The sequence below is a fragment of the Chanos chanos genome, chromosome 6, assembly GCF_902362185.1.
Source record: "Chanos chanos chromosome 6, fChaCha1.1, whole genome shotgun sequence".
Classification (NCBI taxonomy): Eukaryota; Metazoa; Chordata; class Actinopteri; order Gonorynchiformes; family Chanidae; genus Chanos; species Chanos chanos.
The window spans coordinates 22050398-22071312 of record NC_044500.1 but is presented as its reverse complement, the minus strand read 5'-3'; the positions used below and the strand labels follow the sequence as shown (position 1 = coordinate 22071312).

Sequence of the window (20915 nt, the reverse complement as noted above, 5' to 3'; positions counted from 1 at the left end):
ATTTTCTTTTCTGAAATGCGAGGCCATATTATCTTCGTCAGAGGAGAAAATCCAATCTCCTACCAACTACTCCTGCGCTGCCAATCAAGTTCAAAGTGCGTGCTGCATTGGATTTTTATGGATTTGCCCAACAAACTGTCGTATTGGATCCGACGTTATGTTTAAACTGGTCTTTAAGCAGACTGGTTCCTGTGGGCGTTCACGTACTGTATTCGCCTTTTTTCGTGGGTGGCTGTGATGTGGTGCTCGCTGCTCAGTTATACTAGCATGTTCACTGCAGTAGATATGAGATACGACATGAAAATCGCGAGTAATATGTTTGTGTGACGAATCTGGTGACAGAGGCAGGCCACAACTGCTGCTGTTAACACAGTGCGTGAACGCATTCGGGAACCAGTTAGCTCGGAAACTAGTTGGAACAAAATACTGGGTCTTGAGTGACGCATACTAATAGCTAGCGAAAATGCCGAGTTAACGTTACTGACTAAAGTCCTTTCAGAAATATATGTAAAATCTAAATGTTTCATGTTCAGTTTCTCTTTTCCACTTTTTTAAACACTGAACTTGTATACTTGCTTAATCATGATGATTATGATGAAAAAGATAATAATAAAAAACTACAATTGTTTCTGATTTACAGAACACACACACACACTGCCAGAGCTGTGTCAGAACACTGCCATGCTGTTTTGTGGGGGTGAGGTGAGGGGGGTGTTAAATAAAAAAATGAAAACGACAATGGCTGTCCTTTTGTCAATTCAGTTGTGTTTCTACAGGCTACTTTGTAGCATATTCCACAAGCTTTTTATTCTACAGGTTCTACAAGCAAGTCAGTGCATTTAGATGGTTGTTTCAGAGTCATTAGGTTCTGTAAATGCATTGTGGCAACAACACAACAATGTGTTGACATTAAAAAGAAAATGTTTTTTTTTTTGTATTTTGAATATTTTTTTTTTGTTTTTTTTGTCGTTGTTGTCTGTCACTCTGTCCTGGAAACATCTGATTTTTTGTTGTTGTTGTCTTTCATTCTGTCGTGGAAACATCACTGATTTTTTTTGTTTCTGTTGTTGTTATTGTCTTTCCTTCTGTCCTGCAGTCGCCTCAATACCATTGTGATCACTCTGTTCCCTAAGGGATCCCGCAGTGTGCTCCCCAGAGACATGCCCCTCAACATCTTTGTCAAGATCATACAGTTTATCGCGCAGGTAACCGCAGTGCACAAAACTGCAAGAAAAAGAAAGTGTATGTTCTCACAGACTAGCTCTTATTTTTAAAACTGCATTTAGTTCCATCTCATAAGATGTGTACGCCGTTGTATGTGAGAGAACATTTCACTGATTCTGCGACTACTTCCTTCATCTCTTTTGTTTTGCAGGAGCGACTGGATTTTGCCATGAAAGAAGTTATCTTTGATTTACTGTGTGTGGGGAAATCTGCCAAAGCATTTAGTCTTAATCCAGAGGTACTGCTGTCAGTGAACGTTGCACAGAGTCCCCTGACCTTCTCTTTATGTATACTTTTCTCTTCTCATTTTCATAATAATCATAATATGTCAGTCATCACCTGTTAGAAAGTCAGAAGTTCCCTTTTCTGGTTTTGGCAACAGTTTACATTCCACACATCTCAACCAAATGAATGCATGTCTAAAAATACTGTCTCTTGACAATGTAAACAAACTTCCTCTGAGGAGGAGTGTGTGTCGCTGTGAGCAAATTGTCACTACAACCTGTTGCACTGTCGGGAAACACCATAAGTAAATGTACCTGAACTGTCTGTGAAACAAGGGGCCTTCATTTTCCTGAATCACCCTCATCATCCTACTGCTGTGTTTTCCTGTGTTTGTGATCTGTGCTGTACAGAGGATGAACATTGGAATCAGAGCATTCCTAGTCATCGCTGACAAGCTCCAGCAGAGGGATGGGGAACCCCCCATGCCCAACACAGGGGTCACGCTGCCCTCTGGTTACACGCTGCGTGTCAAAAAGACCTTCCTCAGTAAGACACTGACTGAAGAAGAAGCCAAAGTCATAGGTGAGTGACTCCACCCATCGTGCTTCCAACTTTGATCACACCCGCTGCAGTGAATTTAGTGCTTTAGAGTGTCTGGGGACCTTTTGATTTTTGGGCTAATGCTAGTGTCTGACTGCTGGGAAAAGAGAGAGATAATGTTTTTTTGAAAAATTATATTAGTTGCATGCACTTCATGCTGTTTCCTGTTCTCACTTAAAGCAACTACTTAAAGCAAGCACAGTGTCAGAGAGGAGAGAGGCTTTTGACATTTACTGCAGGACAAAAGTATTGTACAACATCTGTGATTGAGACAAAGAAACACTGAAGTCTACCCAGTCTGATGCATTAAAAATGTTGATTATTAAGATTTTTGGTTGTTAAGATTATTGGTTATTAACTTGTTGAAAGTCATAAGCTGTGTTTAGCTTCACAAATTCAATCATAAGAACAGGATCAGAAATATCCACATGGAAATGCAGAATTTTATCTTTCCTTCCTGTCTTTTGTCTGTCTCTTTATATCATATAGGAATGTCTATGTATTACTCTCAAGTGCGGAAAGCTCTAGACAATATTCTGCGGCATCTGGATAAGGAAGTGGGACGGTGCATGATGTTGACCAACGTTCAGATGCTTAATAAGGAACCTGAGGACATGATTACGTATGTCATTAACACACAACCTGCAACTCACATGGAAAATTTAACAGCACATAACATATGAAACAGTGTAAAAATACATAATACATCTGTTTTATAGGACATAACAAATGAAACCGTGTAAAAATACATAATACATCTGTTTCACATTTTTAAAAATTTTAAATCTATTATATCTCTCTCTGAGCTACATCACAATACCTTTAGTCTCCTTAACACTAAACCAAACCTTTGCCTTCCTGACAGGGGGGAAAGAAAGCCGAAAATCGACCTCTTCAGGACATGTGTGGCAGCCATCCCACGGATCCTTCCGGATGGCATGTCCAAAGCAGAACTCATAGACCTGCTGGCCCGGTGAGTGTGTGCGTGTGTGTGTGTGTGTGTGTGCGTGTGCACGTGTGTGTGTGTGAGAAACACACTGCTGTGAATGGGCTACCGATTAGGTTTCCTGAAGCTCCTGTAACGTGATCATCCCAATGCTTGGTTGAGTTGGCAGGCTGCGGAGCTGCGGACTGGACTATTTAGAAGTTAATCTTCATGTTTAAGCATTCGGATCGGCAGCTGTCAGGCCTGCCTAACATGACTGGGCCTGGCCTAACTCTTACATTTCACAGTCTCTAGAGTTTTCATTTCTATGGTTCTTCAGTCATAGAAATTAGTCGCTTAAACGCCAGATAACTGCTTTAGTCCAGAAATAATAAAAAAAGAAAGAAAAAGAAAAGAAACAAATGTGGAAGTGAATGTGCACTGCCTAAAAGTGTGGGATTTGTGTTCACTCCTCACAGAGTGGAATTGTACTGAATTTTCATGGAAATCTGTTCAAATTCCTGCAGTTTGAATTTATTTCAGACTCTGTTTCTTCAGTATTTTTTCCAGTTCCAATTCCATGTGTCAACTGGCCCAGATGATTTCTGATTCATATGTCGACCCAAGCCTGACATGGGCAGTGTGTTTGTTCTTACGTGTGCTTCATCAGTATGCGTGGTGTTAAGTCAATGTCTTTTAAACACATGTTGCATTTACTTGGTATAACTGTGATTATTTTCATATATGTTTATATGTTTGTGCCTTTGCTGGCAGACTGACAATTCACATGGACGACGAGCTACGGCTCATTGCACAGAATTCCCTGCAGAGCCTGCTGGTCGACTTCTCAGACTGGCAGGAGGATGTTCTGTTTGGATTTACTGGCTTCCTGCTGCGTGACGTTCAGGACACACACCAGAGCCTGTTGGACAAGTCCCTCAAACTGCTACTGCAGCTGCTCACCCAGTGGAGACTGGCTCTGCTCAGCCCAAACAAGAACCATGACCCAGTCAGAATGTGCTCCACAGAGGTACAGCACAAACTGGCACTGAGATCAGTTCATATTGTAACATGTGGGCCGGCTGAATTGAATTGAATTGAATTGAATGACTACTTCAAGAACCATGAGTTAATATACATTGAATTTGTCCCAATTCTGATCATACCACAGAATGAACAAATGATTTCAACCATTTCATGTCCTCCTAAAACATTTCGCAATTTACTTTTTGCATGTGTTAGCAGACATGTGTGACAAGACATAAACAGCATGATCAGAACAGCACACACACTCTTCAGACTACATCACATTTTAAATTAATCCAGAGGTTGTCAAGCCTTGTCTGCTATTGAGGATTATAAAAAATGCTTTGTTTAAAAAGGGCTTAAAGAATGCTTTGGGGGCATAAGTGGACTATTGAGTTTAATTGCTATTATTTAATTGGAATAATTAAATTGCCATTATTTAAACCCAAATGCAGCCAATTCTGGGGACATAAGTTTACCACCCTTTTCAGTGTGTGACTCACTGTAGTGTGAATGGGAATGGAATACTGTGAAAATGATGTCTACAACAGAGCATTCATTCCACATCGTCCTCTGACTCTGCGTGTGTTTGTGTTGGTTGTGACAGGTTGGTCAGAGACTGGCTGGGGACCGTGGTGCCCACTCTGCCATGCTGCATGCAGTGGAAGGTCTGGCCTTGGTTTTACTCTGCTCATGCCAGACCGCCACCCGCAAAATGGCTGTTCTCATCCTCAAAGAGATACGCCTCATCTTCCTCATCCTCGGACAGGCAGAGGTGAGAGTCAGAGAAATGTTGTAAGATCCTCAGTATCTGCGACGTTTTTTATCTTCAGTACTTCACCCTGATAGTTCCTGAGCTCTGTCTGTGAAGTGCTTGTCTTTGGTTCTCAGTAAGGGAGAGTAAATTTGCCTTTGACTAACACTAGCAGATGGCTTTCAGTATTGAGTCTGTTTAATCAATAAAGACATGTCCTTTTCAGCTGACACAAGCGGCTCCCACTTAGACGCTACACCAGATGACCATAGTGTCATAGTACTGTATACTGATATGTCTGATCCAATAGAACTGAAGAGAAATGACAGATGGGAACAGGGATTCTTGACCTGAGGACCAAAAATCTTTGGTCATCCATGATCAATGGGAGCCTGTGACTTCCTTCCACTTTATTTGAATATTGTTTTGTTATAATAATGTTTTTTATGCATTTTCTGATGGTGTGTGGGGCCCCTCAGTAATAACCGAAGGAGTTTACTTAAAGGACTGAGATCCCCCAGAATAGAGAGCCCTGTAAGAGAATCAGTGTTTTCTGTTCTCTTCTTTGTATTGCAGAGTCCAACAGAACAAACTTAACTTGATTCTCTCATAAAGAAACCTTTTCATTACGTACACACTCAGCCTTTTTATCATCTTTTCACTCTAATCTTTCAGGTCTAGTCAAACTGTTTCAGAATTTCCATCACCTGATTGCTGACACGACAATAGTTTTAGGTCATGTAAGATGGCATATGTCTGAATGTTCTGTGATTTAATTTTGCTGCTCTCTAAAGGATGATGACAGGCCGTTGATTGAGGTGATGGACAGGCTGAGCTCAGCGGTGCTGGAGAGCTTTGCCCATGTGGCGGTGTCTGACTCGGTAAGTCAGTGCTCCTCTGTTTGGGTTTGCAGTCTCGCTGCGAGGTGATGCAAGGGTGGAAGTTGGGATGACCGAAAATGAAGGGCCCTCTGTAAACTCACAAAGCCACCTCTGTGCTCAGGCCGTTTTATTACAAACTGTTTGCTTTCCTGTCCGATCTGTTTTAGTTTAACATAGTGCATGAAGTGTGTCCACATCAGATAGGTCTGCAGCCAACTTATTGCCCTGTGTATTTGAGAGTCATTTTTAGTATTGTTGAAGACCTGATAATCTGAGAATCAGGGGTATTACAATATTTCAGAACATAAATAAATTAGAATACATGACTGTCAGAGAGGTTGTCTTAAAGATTATTAGGCTCTTTTTAAACCTGTGTTTGTATGCAGAAGAGGCACAGTGCAATATGTTTAATAAAACTCCTTTTCTCTGTGCCCCCTGTAGGCTGCCCTGGCTGCTGCGCACCACGTGGACCTGCAGTGGCTTGTCGAGTGGACTGCTGTACTGCTCAACAGCCACTATGACATCCGAAGCCCCTCCCATGTCTGGATCTTCGCCCAGTCCGTGAAGGAGCCATGGGCCCTGTGTCTGTACAGCCTCCTCAGACAGGAGCACCTGCCCAAACAGTGCCCTACCGCCCTGAGCTATGCCTGGCCCTACGCTTTCACACGCCTCCAACTCCTCATGCCTCTGGTGGACCCCAAGTGAGCATTACCACAGACCCCACCCACTCTACAGTCGTAAAGTATAGCAACACTGCAGACCCCACACACTCTGCACTCATATAGTACAACATCACTACAGACCCCACCCACTCTGCAGTTGTATAGCACAGCATTACTCAGCTACCTTCATATGGATCAAAAATGACCTTAATGTTAATTGTTTCTGTTTAAAGTTAGTTTGTCGAGACTAAAATGAACTAACATTACTTCTTATGAGTGATCATATTAGTTGCACATTTCCACAGCTGAATGTTCTCCATGGCGTCCCTGTTTACTGTAACTGTCTAAACTTCATTTCCATCTCAAAGACAGTCCCCCTCTTTTGACAGTGAGTAGTTAGAATATCAGCGCTGATGACACTAACTTTTGTTCAGCTCATCTACATATTACACAGCAGGCCAAGTCAGTCAGAGGTGGCCTGTAAAAACCAACACCTAGGCTTATTATCCATTTATGCACAGCCCTCTGGCTATGACCCATAGAACAGTTGGCTTTGACATGTATTTTTGTAGTATTTTCATTGTTAAACACATTTGCTTTCTGGTCTTCAGAAAGCCTTTCGTCTTTCATCCAACCATTTCAGGAATGGAGCTTTCAGTAACGCAGTGTTTCTTTAAACCACAGTCACATCTATCATTTGAAGTGCGTGGATGATTCCTTTTAAATGATGTTTATGTAGCCTTTAAACCGAGGAAGGCTCTCGTTGCAGAGTTTTGATTTGTTTGATTCATATGTTAAGTGAGACTTTTTAAAATACAATTTTGTGTCTTAGTAACCCAACCTATGCGAAGAGGATGAGTGCAGCTAGCCCAGGGGACAGCTATGTCAGTCTGTGGAGAAACTACTTGATCCTGTGCTTCGGTGTGGCCAAACCCAGTATCATGAGCCCCGGTCATCTGAGAGCATCCATGCCAGAGGTCATGACCCCCACTGCAGACAGCACTGTTGGCTATGACAACAAGGTGCCACAATCTGGGCTTTAAACCTGAAACCAACACAGGATCATGTTTACAGAAGACAATAAGAAGCATGTTGATGAAATATCATTACTGTACACTCCTGTGTGCACATGTGTTGTAAATGTAAAGGGTGTTACTTTTTATAGGCATCAACATTAACACTACAGTTTTTTTTATTTTCTTTTCATACCTATAACTGTAGGTTAGCATGGCTGAGACGACCCAGCAGACAGACTGGAGCTGTTTGGTTACTGAATTGTGCCTGGAGATTTACTTATTTGTTTGTTTTGCTGACTCAGGTCATCGGGACCCCATCTGTGGCCTGGCTCCTGAAGCAGCTGGTCCCAATGATGAGGGCAGAGAGCATTGAGATCACAGAGTCCCTCGTGCTGGGCTTTGGATGCACAAACTCTCTGGTTTTCAGGCAAGCAACCAGCCCCACCCCACTGTACTCAGGTTTTCGATTTTTTATGTGATTAGCTCCTGGTGTGAGTTCAAGAGTTCAAAGCCCAGTTTAGACTGATAGGATCACATGAGTTGTTTCACAGAAATGCTCCTCTCATTCCTGTCATGTCTCAGATAAGCAGAATACCTGCTGTGGATTCCTCTCTGTCTTTTACTGCTGAGGAGACAGGAAAGCATCTGTAAACCAAGCGACACACTAGATGAATACTAGCCTTTTGTAGACATTCAGAGACTTAGGTCTTAGCACCTGTGTTAAGAGTCCGTGAGTTATCGGTCCGTGAGTTATCGGTCCGTGAGTTATCAGTCTATTGGGTTTAGAGTCTGTGAGTTATCAATCTGTGGATTATGAGTCTTTGAGTTGTCAGTCTGTGGGTTGTCATAGGGATGCCCTGGGCACCCTGCCTGGTCTAATCATTATTTTACAAATCACTGACTGCAAAAAAGGGGCTCAAGTTTTCATTTCATTCCAAGGCAGAGATGAAAAGTGTGTTTTAGTATAGCAGGGAGTCTAGCAGTCTGTAAGAACCTGAATGATTGGGCAATAATTCAGTTTGTAACCAGACAGGACTTTGTCACTAGAGATGTTAGCTATGACATTCAGCTCGTTATGATGCCATTAAATTCCCCCCCTTTCTCTGACTAGAGACTGTAAACAGCATCGTTCCTCTTTGGCTTGCTTTTATTTCTTTTCCTGGTAAATTTAATTTGAGATTAAGTATCAAGTGTGCTGAAACCAGATATCAGAGCTTTGAAAGGGACTGGCTGAGAGTTGTATCACTGTTCAGTCTGTTTGAGTTCCTGGAATAATAGCAGTACCAATGCAAAGTTATTAGACCATAAATCACTGTGGTCTTGTGTCGATTGTATCATATCAGTGTATTTGATTAGCCAATGTTTCCTGTGCACAGAGAGCTGATAGAGGAACTCCATCCTCTGATGAAAGAAGCTCTAGAGAGGAGGCCAGAGGTGAGTTTGTTTGTGAAACTTTTGTCCACTTGACCATTGCTTGTCGTGTGAGTCTTTTTACACAGCGTTTAATGAGAAAAGACACTGAGAGGCATGTCAGAGAAGTCCACTGTCTGTCACCAGGCCTGCACATTTGGGCTGATTTCTTTAATTCAAAGTGCAATCTTTCGCTCAAAATTATGTCCTAAGAGCAAAAGTGCCTGTTTTAAAAATGTTGATCTCAGTGTCTTGGTGAGTTTTGATATGTGTGAGGTGTAATTATCTTGCCAGAAGAGCCACTTTTAACGAGATACACACATTTTCTATATGCTTATCAACATACTGTATTTGGTAAATGTCATGTACCAAGCAAGTTCCAATGGATTTAAAGTAGTTATTGCTGTAATAGGTGTCTGTATATTTTTAAGCATTGATTTGTGGTTGTTATTTGCGTGTTCTTAGCCTTCCCTTATGAGACACACAGCAATGCACTCCCTGAAGACTGAGACTGTTTTTAAAAATGGTGGAATGTTCGTTCAAATTTAATTGAGTGGATTGATATTGACAAAAATTGTTTACTAATGCCAGTAATTTCGATGTTGCTGTCTGCATAATAAAATAACTGCTTGTTAAAAGCATAGAATATCCCATCTCTGAGAGTAAAACTCTGTCTTTCTTAGTCATCACTCAATATTATTTCTCTCTGTTTCTCTCTTACTCTCTCTGTCTGTCTCTCCTCCTTTCTCACCCATAGAATAAAAAACGTAGGGAGAGGAGGGACCTCCTGAGACTGCAGTTACTCCGTATTTTTGAGCTACTCGCTGACTCTGGAGTTATTAGTGACAGGTAAATGTTAGATTAACAACACACACACACATACATACATCCTCACACACACACACACCGCTGCTGCTGCTGCTGCTGCTGCTAGGAAGTCCATCGCGAACGAAGATGACGTTGCCTATATGGGGGAGGGGAGGGGAATTGGGGATACGACTTGTCGTTGCTGCTGGCTGTGCCACTGTGTGTGACTATACAGTCTGATCCTGGAACTGCATGTCCTGCTGCAGGTAGAGCATGTGAGGACTGGGTCAGGGGGAGGGGGTGGTGCTGGCACAGCATGAGGGTGTCTTTTCTGGCGTCGATCTGTCTGTTTTTGAACGCGCTGTTCCTCTAGGTCAGGGGTGGGCAAATCCGGTCCTGGAGGGCCATGGTTCTGCTGTTTTTCTTGTCGACCAACTAAATACAGTCTCTGATTGGCTGAAGATCATGCACACCTGTTTTCAGAGTGAAAATCAACAGGTAGCTAAGAGGTGAAAACAAAAACCGGCAGGACACCGGCCCTCCAGGACTGGATTTGCCCACCCCTGCTGTAGGTGTTTGACCCCAGAGTGGCATAGGGAGCGCCATAGTTGACGGTCAACTGCTCTAAGTCTTGAGGAAATCAGGCTTGATGTTACATCTCTTCAGTGTCTCCTTCCAACTCATCCTTGTATCGCAGTTTTCGCCCTCCTGATCTTCTACTGGCTGCTGGGAGTTGTCCATAGAGCACCTGGTGGGGTAGTCGGGCTTCAGGATGATGTGTCCCATCCACCCTAATTGCCTCCAAGCATTGGTTGCTTCAATATTGGAGGACTTGGCTCACTGAAGGATGTCAGTGTGGGGAACGCGGTGCTCCCAGCTGATGCCAAGGGTGCATTGGAGGCGTTTGATGTGAAAGGCCTCAAGACGTCTAATGCGCCGCCGGTAGACTGCCCAGGTTTCCAAATCATATAGAAGTGTTGAGAAACATACTGCTTGATAGACTGCAACTTTTGTTGATGTTCCCAGGCGATGGTTCTCAAAGAGCATAGCCTATCAAAAGCAGAGGAGGCATGGTTGATGCGGGCCTGGATGTCCTCATCAATTGCGCAATTAAATGATAAAATGCTGCCAACACTGAAAAAAATGGTACTTTGGACCAACTTGAAAAAAGGACTCTAATTTGTTACACCTAAATCTGTTTTTCTCAAATTATATTTTTGATTTGGTTGAAATCTTAAATTTTGATTCAATATCAATCAAAATATTTCTTTTCTCAAAGACCAAAATTTACATTCGCACAAAGTCAAAAGATTATTTATTGTAAAGACCATGCACAATTTTTCACTTTTTTACAACTTAGTTTTTCCAGAATGAAAAAATTAATATTTACTATTACCTCTAAGTATACTTTTTACTTTTGAATAAACTAATTAAAACACTCTGATATTGTTACAGGCAATTTTATTAACTTTTCTCAAGATAAATTTCTGATTCAATACAAACAATATGTTTTCTTTAGTTACAAGCCACAATGTTAGTTAATGTAGGTCAATAACACTTTTTTTTTGCTCATTTACAACTTACATTTCACCATAAACAAAAGCTAAATGTGCTATAATATAAAAGTAGAAATAACTAAACTAAAAGTAGAAAAAACTAAAAACACTTTGTTACAATCTTTGCAACACTTTGTTACAACACTTTGTTTAATTTAGCTTACATACTATAAAAAAGGACAGGAATATTCTCTTCAAAAGACCTTAATGATTATTGAGATGTCTTTTTAAAACATGCATCACCTTTTCTGATATGTACTAAAAAAAATAATTAATTAAAATGAATAAATAAACACACAATGAATTTTGTAGCCAGTACACCTAGCCATTATGTGTTTTACACATCAAAAGTTTCTGAGGGGGGAAAAAATATACTATGTATAAAGCTAAGTAAATTATGGTCTTTTCGATATATTTTGAAACCTTCTGCAACCATTCTGTAACCCTCGCCACATAAATCTTAACATGTAAAACTGGTTTGTAACAATAACGATCCCAATTTCATGTGGTGGCTGGAGAGGATCCTCCTCCTCCCTGATGACAAACACTTCCCTTGTACACCTCTCAGTCTCTGTTTCAGCTTCATTCTTCTGAAAAATCTGATAAAAGACAAGACATTTATTAGAAACTTGTTCTGATGAAACCAGTGTCTGATGTACTAATGTGAGGGACAGACAACTCCACAATAAGTATAGGCATAGGCAAATTTACATGAACGTAGGACCTGAGACCATGTATATGAGCTTTAAAGTTTGAATACCCAATATTTTATTGTGTCTAAAACTTAAGTGTTAGGGTTATTACATTGCATCAGATAAAAACAATACATAATCAATAATTGCCGTTCACACACAAGTCGTCACAGCCGTCTGCAAAGTTCTGTGTGTCTTCATTCCCACATGAAACAGCTACGGAACAGTGAGTGTGAACGTCCCCGAAACGAGAGACAGTCAGTACTGTCAGCAAAGATTTCCAATGTAGTGACTAAAATAGAGGAACAATTCATAGCACAGTCATAGTTAAAGTCTCATGCCAATTATCCTCGCTAACGCTAGCTTAGGGAGCCATCTTTACAGCTGTCGGTTGCTAGGGTGTGTTAATATGAACTAACTGGCTGCTAAATTAACTTATATGTTTGGGGGACAGGCAGCAAAGCTCCAGAGGCACCCTTTGTGTTTCTACCTTTTCCTATTATAATTTTATAAGTTAAATTGAGGAGACTGTAACGTCAGCTAGATAACTAGCTATCATTTCATGCAGATGGAACTCAGCCGTTTAAACCGTTTAAGGTTATTTAAAAGTTTCCTCAGCTAGCTGGCTAGTTAGCTAGCATAGCAACTACACTCCAATAATTTTAATTGTGTAGCAGCATGATTTTTTACGTCGATGAACGAGTTCACTTTAGTAATATTATGATGCATTTTGGCATAGCAATTTTGGTAAGCTTAAAATGTACATTTTTAAATAATAACCTGGTTTAGCCAGCGTTAGCTAACACGGTAAATACACTTTACATAAATGACACAGTCGTTTCACTTTTTTCAGTGAAGGTAACAGAAGTGCTGGGCAATCTTGAGGCAGGTGCCATCAGTGGTCAATTTTGGTGGGATAGGGGATGGAGAACTCACTTGGATTAGGACCTCCTTTTTTGGGTATTGATCCAAAGGCCCAGTGAGTGGTACACAGAGGACACGACATCTAGAGCATGTTGCATGGCAGGGCCAGGAGAGCCTGGTTGTCTGCATATTGTAGCTCCTTGACATTGCAGATGGTAGTCTTTGTTTTGCACTGAAGACGTCTGATGTTGAATAGGTTTCCATCAAGACGGAACTGGATTTGTATACCATCCTGTGCCTTGCGAGACTGATTGGAAAGGATTGTGACTGCTGCCAGGAACAGGTTGAATATCATGGGGACAAGCACACATCCCTGTTTCACCCCTACATTTTACAGGAAATGGTGATGACTGCTGATTGCCAACAAGTACATGTGCCTGCATGCCATTGTGGAGTTGCTGAAGGATGCTAAGACATTTGGGTGGGACACCAAACTTCCTAAGAATGATCCAGAGAATTTCCCGGTTGACTGTGTCAAAAGCTCTGGTGAGATCAATAAATGTGATGTAGAGGTCCTCTTTTTGCTCCCAACATTTTTCCTGGATTTGTCATGCAACAAAGATCATGTGTAGTGTCCTCCAGTCTTTTCTGAAGCCACACCGTGTCTCTGGAAGAATGTCCTCAGTGATGTGGGTTGTGAGGCAAGACAGCATGATTCTTGACAGGACCTTTCCAGCAACAGAGAGAAGCAATATGCCACGACTGTTTCCACATGTGAATTTGTCCCCCTTCTTCTTGTAGATGGTGACAATGCTGCAGTCTTTCCACTCTTGTGGGATGGTCTCATGGTCCCAGATGTTGTGGATTAGTGTGTGCAGTTTCCTAGTTAGGAAGTATCCTTCTGGTTTTAGGATCTCAGCAGGAAGTCCATCTGGGCCAGGCCTCTTGTTTTTGAGACCCATAATTGCTGAGAGGACCTCTGTGAAGTTTGGAGGTTCATCAAGTGGGGTAGCTGGTGGGAATTGTGGCAGTGCTTCTAGAACAAATGGATTAGCTGGGTTTATGCTGTTGAGGAGAGAGTTGAAGTACTCTGCTCAGCGCTGAAGAACTTTTTTGCTTATCCTTGAATAGCACCAGACTATTTTCTGATCTAACAGAGATGATGTTATGTTTTTGTGGGCCATATACAGATTTCACTGCAATGTAAAAGGCATGGATTTTATTGGTGTCTGCGTAGCATTGGATCTTGGCTGCTTTTCTGACTCACCAAGCTTCTTCCATGAGCCGAAGCTATCCTTGGGTCTCAGCTTGGCTGGTTTTCCGGTTGTAGAGGTTGCATGGAGAGTGAGGGTTGGAGAGAATGGCAGTATGGGCTTTTCGTTTGACCTCTAGGAGCTCTCATATGTCACTGGAGCTGTCATCAAACCAGTCTTGATGACGTTGTTATGTGAAGCCAATTGTCTTAGTGGCTGCCGCATAGAGGGTTGAGTACAGCTTTGCCCATTCAGCATCTGCATCGAAGGTGCCGTCCTGGGAGTTATTATTCTCCTGGCCGTGAAGTCCCTCTGCCAGCCTCTTGCAGAATTGTGTTCTGTGGTCCTGTAATTTCAAGCCCCTGCAGTTAAGTTGTTTTCTGGGTTGTTGTTTCTTTTGTGGGGGCTGGATTTTTATTTTGAACTTAGATCAAATTAGCCGGTGATTGGTCCAGCACTCGTCAGCGTAGCCCGGGCCACGCGTGGTGCTATCACTTTGGTCATGCTGTCTCGTGATTGTGTAGCCCAGTAAGTGCCAATGTTTAGATCGGGGATGCATCCATGAAGTTTTGTCTTTCATTTGGAAGATTGTGTTTGTTATGAGCAGTTGGTGTTCAGAGCACAGAGAGAGGAATCTTAGACCATTGCTGTTGAGTTTGCCTACTCCGTGATTTCCAATAATACCTCTCTGGAGCTGGGTATTGGTGCCCACCTGGTCATTGAAATTACCCATTAGGATAAGTTTGTCAGAGCGGGGGATTCTGGATAGTGTAGCATCAAGACAATTGTAGAAGGTGTTCTTGGTGCTGTCCTCAGCATCCAGAGTGGGAGCATAGGCACTCAGGAGAGTGGCAAAGCGGCCTTTTGTAAGAGGGATGTGCCAGGTCATAAGTCATTCACTGATGCCCTGGGGATGCTGCTGAGTAGTTTGCTTCTTACGGCAAAGCCGTAAGGAAGGCCCTTCCAAAAGAAGGTATAACCTTCACGTATCTCTGCCAGTGAGTCTTCTCCTGAGAGTCGGGTCTCGGTGAGTGTTCCAACGTCAGTGTTATATTTATTGAGTTCATGTGCAATGAGGGCTGTCTGTCTGTGAGGTCTGTTTGTCCCAGTTTGAGTGTCAAGGAGGGTGCGAACATTCTAGGTTGCCAGGTTCATAGACAGTGCGTATTTTCTTTTTGGTTTTTGACCACAGAGAAACGATGCCTCGACGGCTGCGGTTTGCCGCCCGGGTTGAGAGGAACAGGCAATATCTAGGTCACCTTTTCTAGACCCTTCCCCAACAATGGTCGAGCAGTGCAGATCCTAAATAGGGCTGATCAGTCATGCAGGAAGCTGCCAAAGGAGGATGCTGCTCCTATTTCTATCTTCAGGCGACAATCATACCCACGCCGCCTCTGTGCAGGACTCAGGCTAGGAGCTCCCAGCCACATCCATGGCCTGCCCCTTGTAATGGTTATATTGTGCTGTGCCTTTAAGAATACATTGCCTATTGTGTAGCTGCGCCTACGTATATTGAGGGGATTGGAGGAAATTACTCTCTCTCTTGTGTGGAACAAATGAAGTGCAGTGCTAATTGTCTGACTCTACCACCCAGAAAACCCGTAACGCGACAGCTTGTATATCCCTCTTGCTGTTTTATTTTCGCTAGTCTGAAGTGCATGTATGTCCAGATTAGTATGCCGTTGAGACCTGGTATTATATGGTTGACGCTTTATTATTAAACTGACCCGTATGAGTACCGCCAACTACGTTGTCCTGCCTCTTCCATGGTGTCTCCAGTCTTCAAACTATGAAGCTAAAGCGTTACACCCTGTCACTCTGTCCTGTTGCCAGAGGGCTTGTAGTTCAGGGGATGGGGGGGGTGCAACAGAAGCCTGCACTACAAATGGATTTAATGTGAAGAAAGGGGTGTACAGTTCCTTCCTCCACAGTCTTGGCCACACTCCTGTGAGTTCTGTGAGCTGGGACTCAAGACAATTTTCAGATGAGTGAGGTTGCGGGGAGCTGTTTGGATCCTGATTATGGAAAGTCAACACGATGTTGTTGGTGATATTCTGTCTGGGTTTACTCCCATAGCCTTTGTCCTTCCATGGATGTCCACAAGGCAGTGGAGCTATTTACCCATAGCTGAGACAGTGGTTGATGGGCACCAGGGTGAGTCCACTCACCGGTGGGCCCCAGAGATGCATGCCTCATCTCTGGGGCTCATTGTTGCTCCAAGATCCCCTGCAGTTTAGTCTGGGGCAGCAAAGCACCCAGCTTCCATGTGTGGCCACAAGGACGCACTGCAGGAGTCTTGGTGGTGGAGAGGTTGTGTACTGGCAGGGGAGACTTTCACACTGTGCTCCTTTTTTCACCCCTGGAAAGGGCTAGCCAGCACCGGTGGCTGAACGCAGACAGTAGCGAGCAGGCAAGCAAGCTAACTAGCAAACATGCAGTGCACACACACACACACACACACACAATGTATTATGTATTTCTCTCTCTCTCTCTCTCTCTCTCTCTCTCTCTCTTTCTTTCAGTACTAATGGTGCTTTGGAACGAGATACTCTATCTCTTGGTGCTCTATTCCTGGAGTATGTTGACTTGACCCGGATGCTTCTGGAAGCTGAGAGTGATAAGGATGTGGAAATCCTCAAAGATATACGTGCCCACTTCAGCACCATGGTGGCTAACTTCATCCAGTGTGTTCCTGGTAAAGAACAGTCTATGGAACTAATGGTTGCCTATACAGACATAATACTGCACAGACATAATTCTGTACAGTCACAATACAGACATAATACTGCACAGACATAATACAGACATAGCACTGCACAGCCTCTCTCTCAGGAGTGCATAACTTAAAACACAGGAGAGAAGTTTCTCTTCCACAGAGAAACATTGCTTGTGTAATGTTACACACAAGGTTTCTTTCCACTGATGTGATGATCATATTAGCATTTTATTCAACTCTCCTTCCTAAACATGAAATACAGTTTAATCATGTAGTTCTAACTTTCTCTGAAGTTCTTTATTAAGGGTGTAGCATATATTATGTAAATATTGAAAAGTGTAAATGTTGGTATAGGATATCAGCATTCTCTGCTGTTCTAGTTCTGAATTAACATCATGCACCACAGGAACACTTGGTCAGGTGTTGCTATTTCTTTATATCTCTCATTTCTTGGCTCTACCTGCTAAAGTCTTGATTCAGAGAGACATACTGAAGCCAAATGTGCATGCTGTCTGTGCATGCTGTCTGATGGTAGAGTGATTGCAGTTTGTTCTGGAACAGTTTTTCCGCGATGACTTCAGAGGAACAGTGAATCTGAGTTTGGTTTTAATTAAATATGAACCACTCAGACAGGTTTGAGAAATCTGGCTCATGACCAAGAAATTTTCCCCTAAAAAATTCTTTTGCATTTTGCTTTAAAGTCAATGCCGTCTCTGACGGAATTTAAAATGAAGACTTTGGTTGTATATAGAATTTTTTACGTTGTAACTCAGATCTTGCTTTTAAAATGCATCTGATATTTCTGACATTCAGGATTAAAGCTCCTTTCTAAAGCATCTGTAGTCTTGCACACGTCTGTTTACGTAAGGAGCCATTCATGGCACTCTCAGCACTCATCTCCATTTAGACTCCTCTCAGGGGAAGCACTGCCTAAAATAGAGCAGATAAGCCAGGGACATGTGCTGACTCACCGCATGAGGAGATATCAGGCCCTCTACACATCCCTGAAAAATTGTCCGAGACAGGCTCAGTTTTTCACCAGCATCAGCCCACAGCCTGGGAATTAAAGGGTTGATTATCAGACTGTATAGTTGTAGTTTTGGTTTTCCCTTTTCCAGTTTAGTAGTATCCAGTTTCCTTGTTGTTCTGTTCCCTGTTGCTTGCACATCTCCCAGGCTGGCTGTGGAGGACATTGACTTCCACATGTCTCCTCCACCGCATATGAGGTCACAAATCACTTCTGTGTAACCAGACTGTGGAGAACTTTTTTGGGGAAGCCGTAACTCATATGGAGGTTCATGCTATGCTCCCAAAATCTAACCACCACTAGTCTGGCACTCCTGACCAGCGAGTGTACTCATTATTGCTGCGATGTGGACGCAGTCCCCTGCCGACTTCCCACCCATGAACACCGTCTATTGTGTTTGTGTGGATGCCTGGCCAAGCCAGAGACACTACTTCCAGGATACGAACCAGCTCTACACTAGCCACTTTTCCCATCGTGGCACCTGAGCGACCATCCAACTGCCATGTGTCAGCCGCCCAGTCAAACCACTGGGGCAACTTCAGACATCCTGCTGAAGCCTTATGAGCCTTTTCTGAACACACACTTCTCAATGCTATCTTTCTGTCATAGTGCACCACCGCCGTTTCCTCTTCCCACTGCACAGCCTGCGACACCACCTCTTCATCCTCTTCAGCCAATGGGCAGGACCCTTCAGCATCATGTTCACGCCCATCGATCGCTACCGGGACCGGAACCAGCAGATCACCAGATACCAGTACTGTGCCCTTAAGGTAGCCCACACTGCCTTACCTGTCTCTCACACATTACCTGCTCTCATACATTACCTGTCTCACACATTACCTGTCACTCACATATTACCTGCTCTTACACATTACCTGTCTCTCACACATTACCTGTCTCTCACATACTACCTGCTCTCACACGTTACCTGCTCTCACACATCATCTGCTCTCACACATTAGCTGTCTCTCACACATTGCCTGCTCACACATATTACCTGCTCTCATATATAGGGTTGGGTACCGAAGCCCGGTGCCAATATAGCACTGCTTCCAATACGATCAGTATTTACCGGCCCCAATTGCAATGCAGATTTCGATGCCACTTCAATGCCTAAGCTGTCAATTGAAATATCTTAGAGAAAACTCTGAGTTAATTAACTCAGAGTAAGTAGTAAACCTCCTAATAGAGGATCCCTATCGCTCCATTCTCCTAGCAAAACAAAGCCATAGGGCTCTTCTATTAGCAGGTTTACTAACTCAGAGTTTTCCCTAAACCCGCTTTCTGGAATACCTCCCAGGACATGCAACAAATGTTTAAAAACAACTGCGTGTAAAGGGGGAACACGTCAAATTTAATCAATCATCTGGGGACACACGGGTTACACTTGAAAGCAGAGGGATACATCAAATTATCAAAAATGATTATATTTCTGCAAAAGAATTGCTGAAATTTGAAGTTGGAGTTTGTAGAATATGAAGAAATTCCAACACACAATTTATTTTGCTGATATTATTATACAACTGTTATTTAGTGTTAAATTACTGTGGTTAGATTTTATTTGTTATGTGAATTTGTTAGGTAAGTTTGTTAAGTGTTTTGTATTTGTTTACATATTAACTTAAGGTGCTCAGTTAATATATTCTTCAATTTGAAGTTCAAATTTGCTTTAGAAATAAAAAAGCCATTCTTTAATTTCATCCACCTCCGTTTTGTTTTGTTTTTTTTATTTCTAGTATCAGTTTTGGCCCCGGCACCATTTTTTTTTAGCCAACTATGTTTTTTGTTTTTTTGCAGTATTACAATTGACAATACATAGTACACAACAACAATAGGATTGTGCACACATGAACAAATAACAATATAAATAATACCAGTCTAAAGTTGGCAATGAAGAATTGACGAATGAACATGACCTTTGGCAAACTCTGGGTCAGTTTTCAAAGATTATACATATAGTACACAAGTTATGTAATATAACAGATATACACAGACATACACACATATACACACATGAAGATATAGTACACACTTACAGATTAAATACACAAAAACAGAAGCAGTGATAATGGGGGGAAAAAAAGAGAAAGGGGTTCTTTGGGCGTAAAATTATGGTCTTTGGTCATAATAAAACCACTAAGGGAGTGGATCTATACATTGTTATCTTAACACACTGACAGCCCTCACATGGTGTACAGATCACATAAATGGTCCTTTAAAAATGTATAAAGCAGGTTATAAAGTGGCAGAGGGGAACTGGATTGACTTAAGGTATTCAAGAAGGGGATTCCATATCTTGTAGAATTTTGAAGTTGAATCAAGTAATGTAGCTCTCATCTTCACTAGCTTAGAATAGCATAACAAATCTCTTAGCCAGTGAAACACTGCTGGTGGGGTGGGTGATTTCCATCTCAATAATATCAGTCTCCTAGGTAACAGAGAGGCAAAGGCTATAAAATCAGCCTTGTATTTTGGCATCAGTAGGGTGGAGGGCAGCACTCCAAACAAAATGGTTACTGGAATAGGATCAACAGGTACATTTAATATAGTAGATAGAATATTGAACATTTCAGTCCAGAAGTTATGAAGGGAGGGACAAGACAAGAGGCTGGGGCTTGCTGGCATCGGTCACAGAGGGGGCTTAGTTGCGGATAAATTTTAGAAAGCCTTTCCTTACTCCAGTGAATACGGTGGAGAATTCTAAACTGTAAGAGGCCGTGTTTGGCACAGATAGAGGAGGAATGTACTCGATGCAAAACTTTCTCCAAAACGTCCTCATCAAGTTCCTCACCAAGATCCTGTTCCCAAAGGTTCTGAATGTGAGATAGAGGGATTGTACACAGAGGAAATTCTAGTACACATGCAGGATATAATACACTTTTCACTACTAACTGATTTTAGGAGATGTCTATTTGTGGACTTTCTGGTTTATTGGGAAAGTTAGGGATGTTGTCACGGACAAAGGGGTAGCGACCAAACGCTTTAAATCTTGTTTGATTCTAATTAGGAGAGGCTCAAAGTTTGCCCTAAAAAGATTTTCAAATATATTTGTAACCTGAACACCTAAATACATAAATTTATCAAGGACTATTTTAAATGGTAATTTGTGTGGTGAAATGTCATGAGCAGCTGCATTTAGAGGAAACAGCTCACTTTTGTCATAATTGAGTTTGTAATCTGAGATAAATCCAAAGGTCTCCAGTGTGGATAACACATGCGGCAGTGACACACTAAGGTTTGAGATAAAGAGCAGGAGATCGTCTGCACAGAGTGATAC

The 20915-nt window shown here is 42.2% G+C and overlaps 1 protein-coding gene across 1 annotated transcript in view; it reads left to right on the top strand.

Annotated features, from left to right (window-relative positions):
* The window catches only part of frya (furry homolog a (Drosophila)), a 79811-nt gene that overhangs the window by 21958 nt on the left and 36938 nt on the right, over positions 1–20915 (top strand). The window contains exons 13-27 of the mRNA XM_030778158.1: positions 1097–1205; positions 1376–1462; positions 1860–2031; positions 2539–2671; positions 2915–3022; positions 3749–4004; positions 4608–4775; positions 5549–5635; positions 6077–6336; positions 7130–7319; positions 7616–7740; positions 8690–8747; positions 9481–9572; positions 16418–16590; positions 18248–18408. Coding sequence (XP_030634018.1) covers positions 1097–1205; positions 1376–1462; positions 1860–2031; positions 2539–2671; positions 2915–3022; positions 3749–4004; positions 4608–4775; positions 5549–5635; positions 6077–6336; positions 7130–7319; positions 7616–7740; positions 8690–8747; positions 9481–9572; positions 16418–16590; positions 18248–18408 — 2179 coding nt within the window. The remainder of the gene's footprint in view (positions 1–1096; positions 1206–1375; positions 1463–1859; positions 2032–2538; positions 2672–2914; positions 3023–3748; positions 4005–4607; positions 4776–5548; positions 5636–6076; positions 6337–7129; positions 7320–7615; positions 7741–8689; positions 8748–9480; positions 9573–16417; positions 16591–18247; positions 18409–20915) is intronic.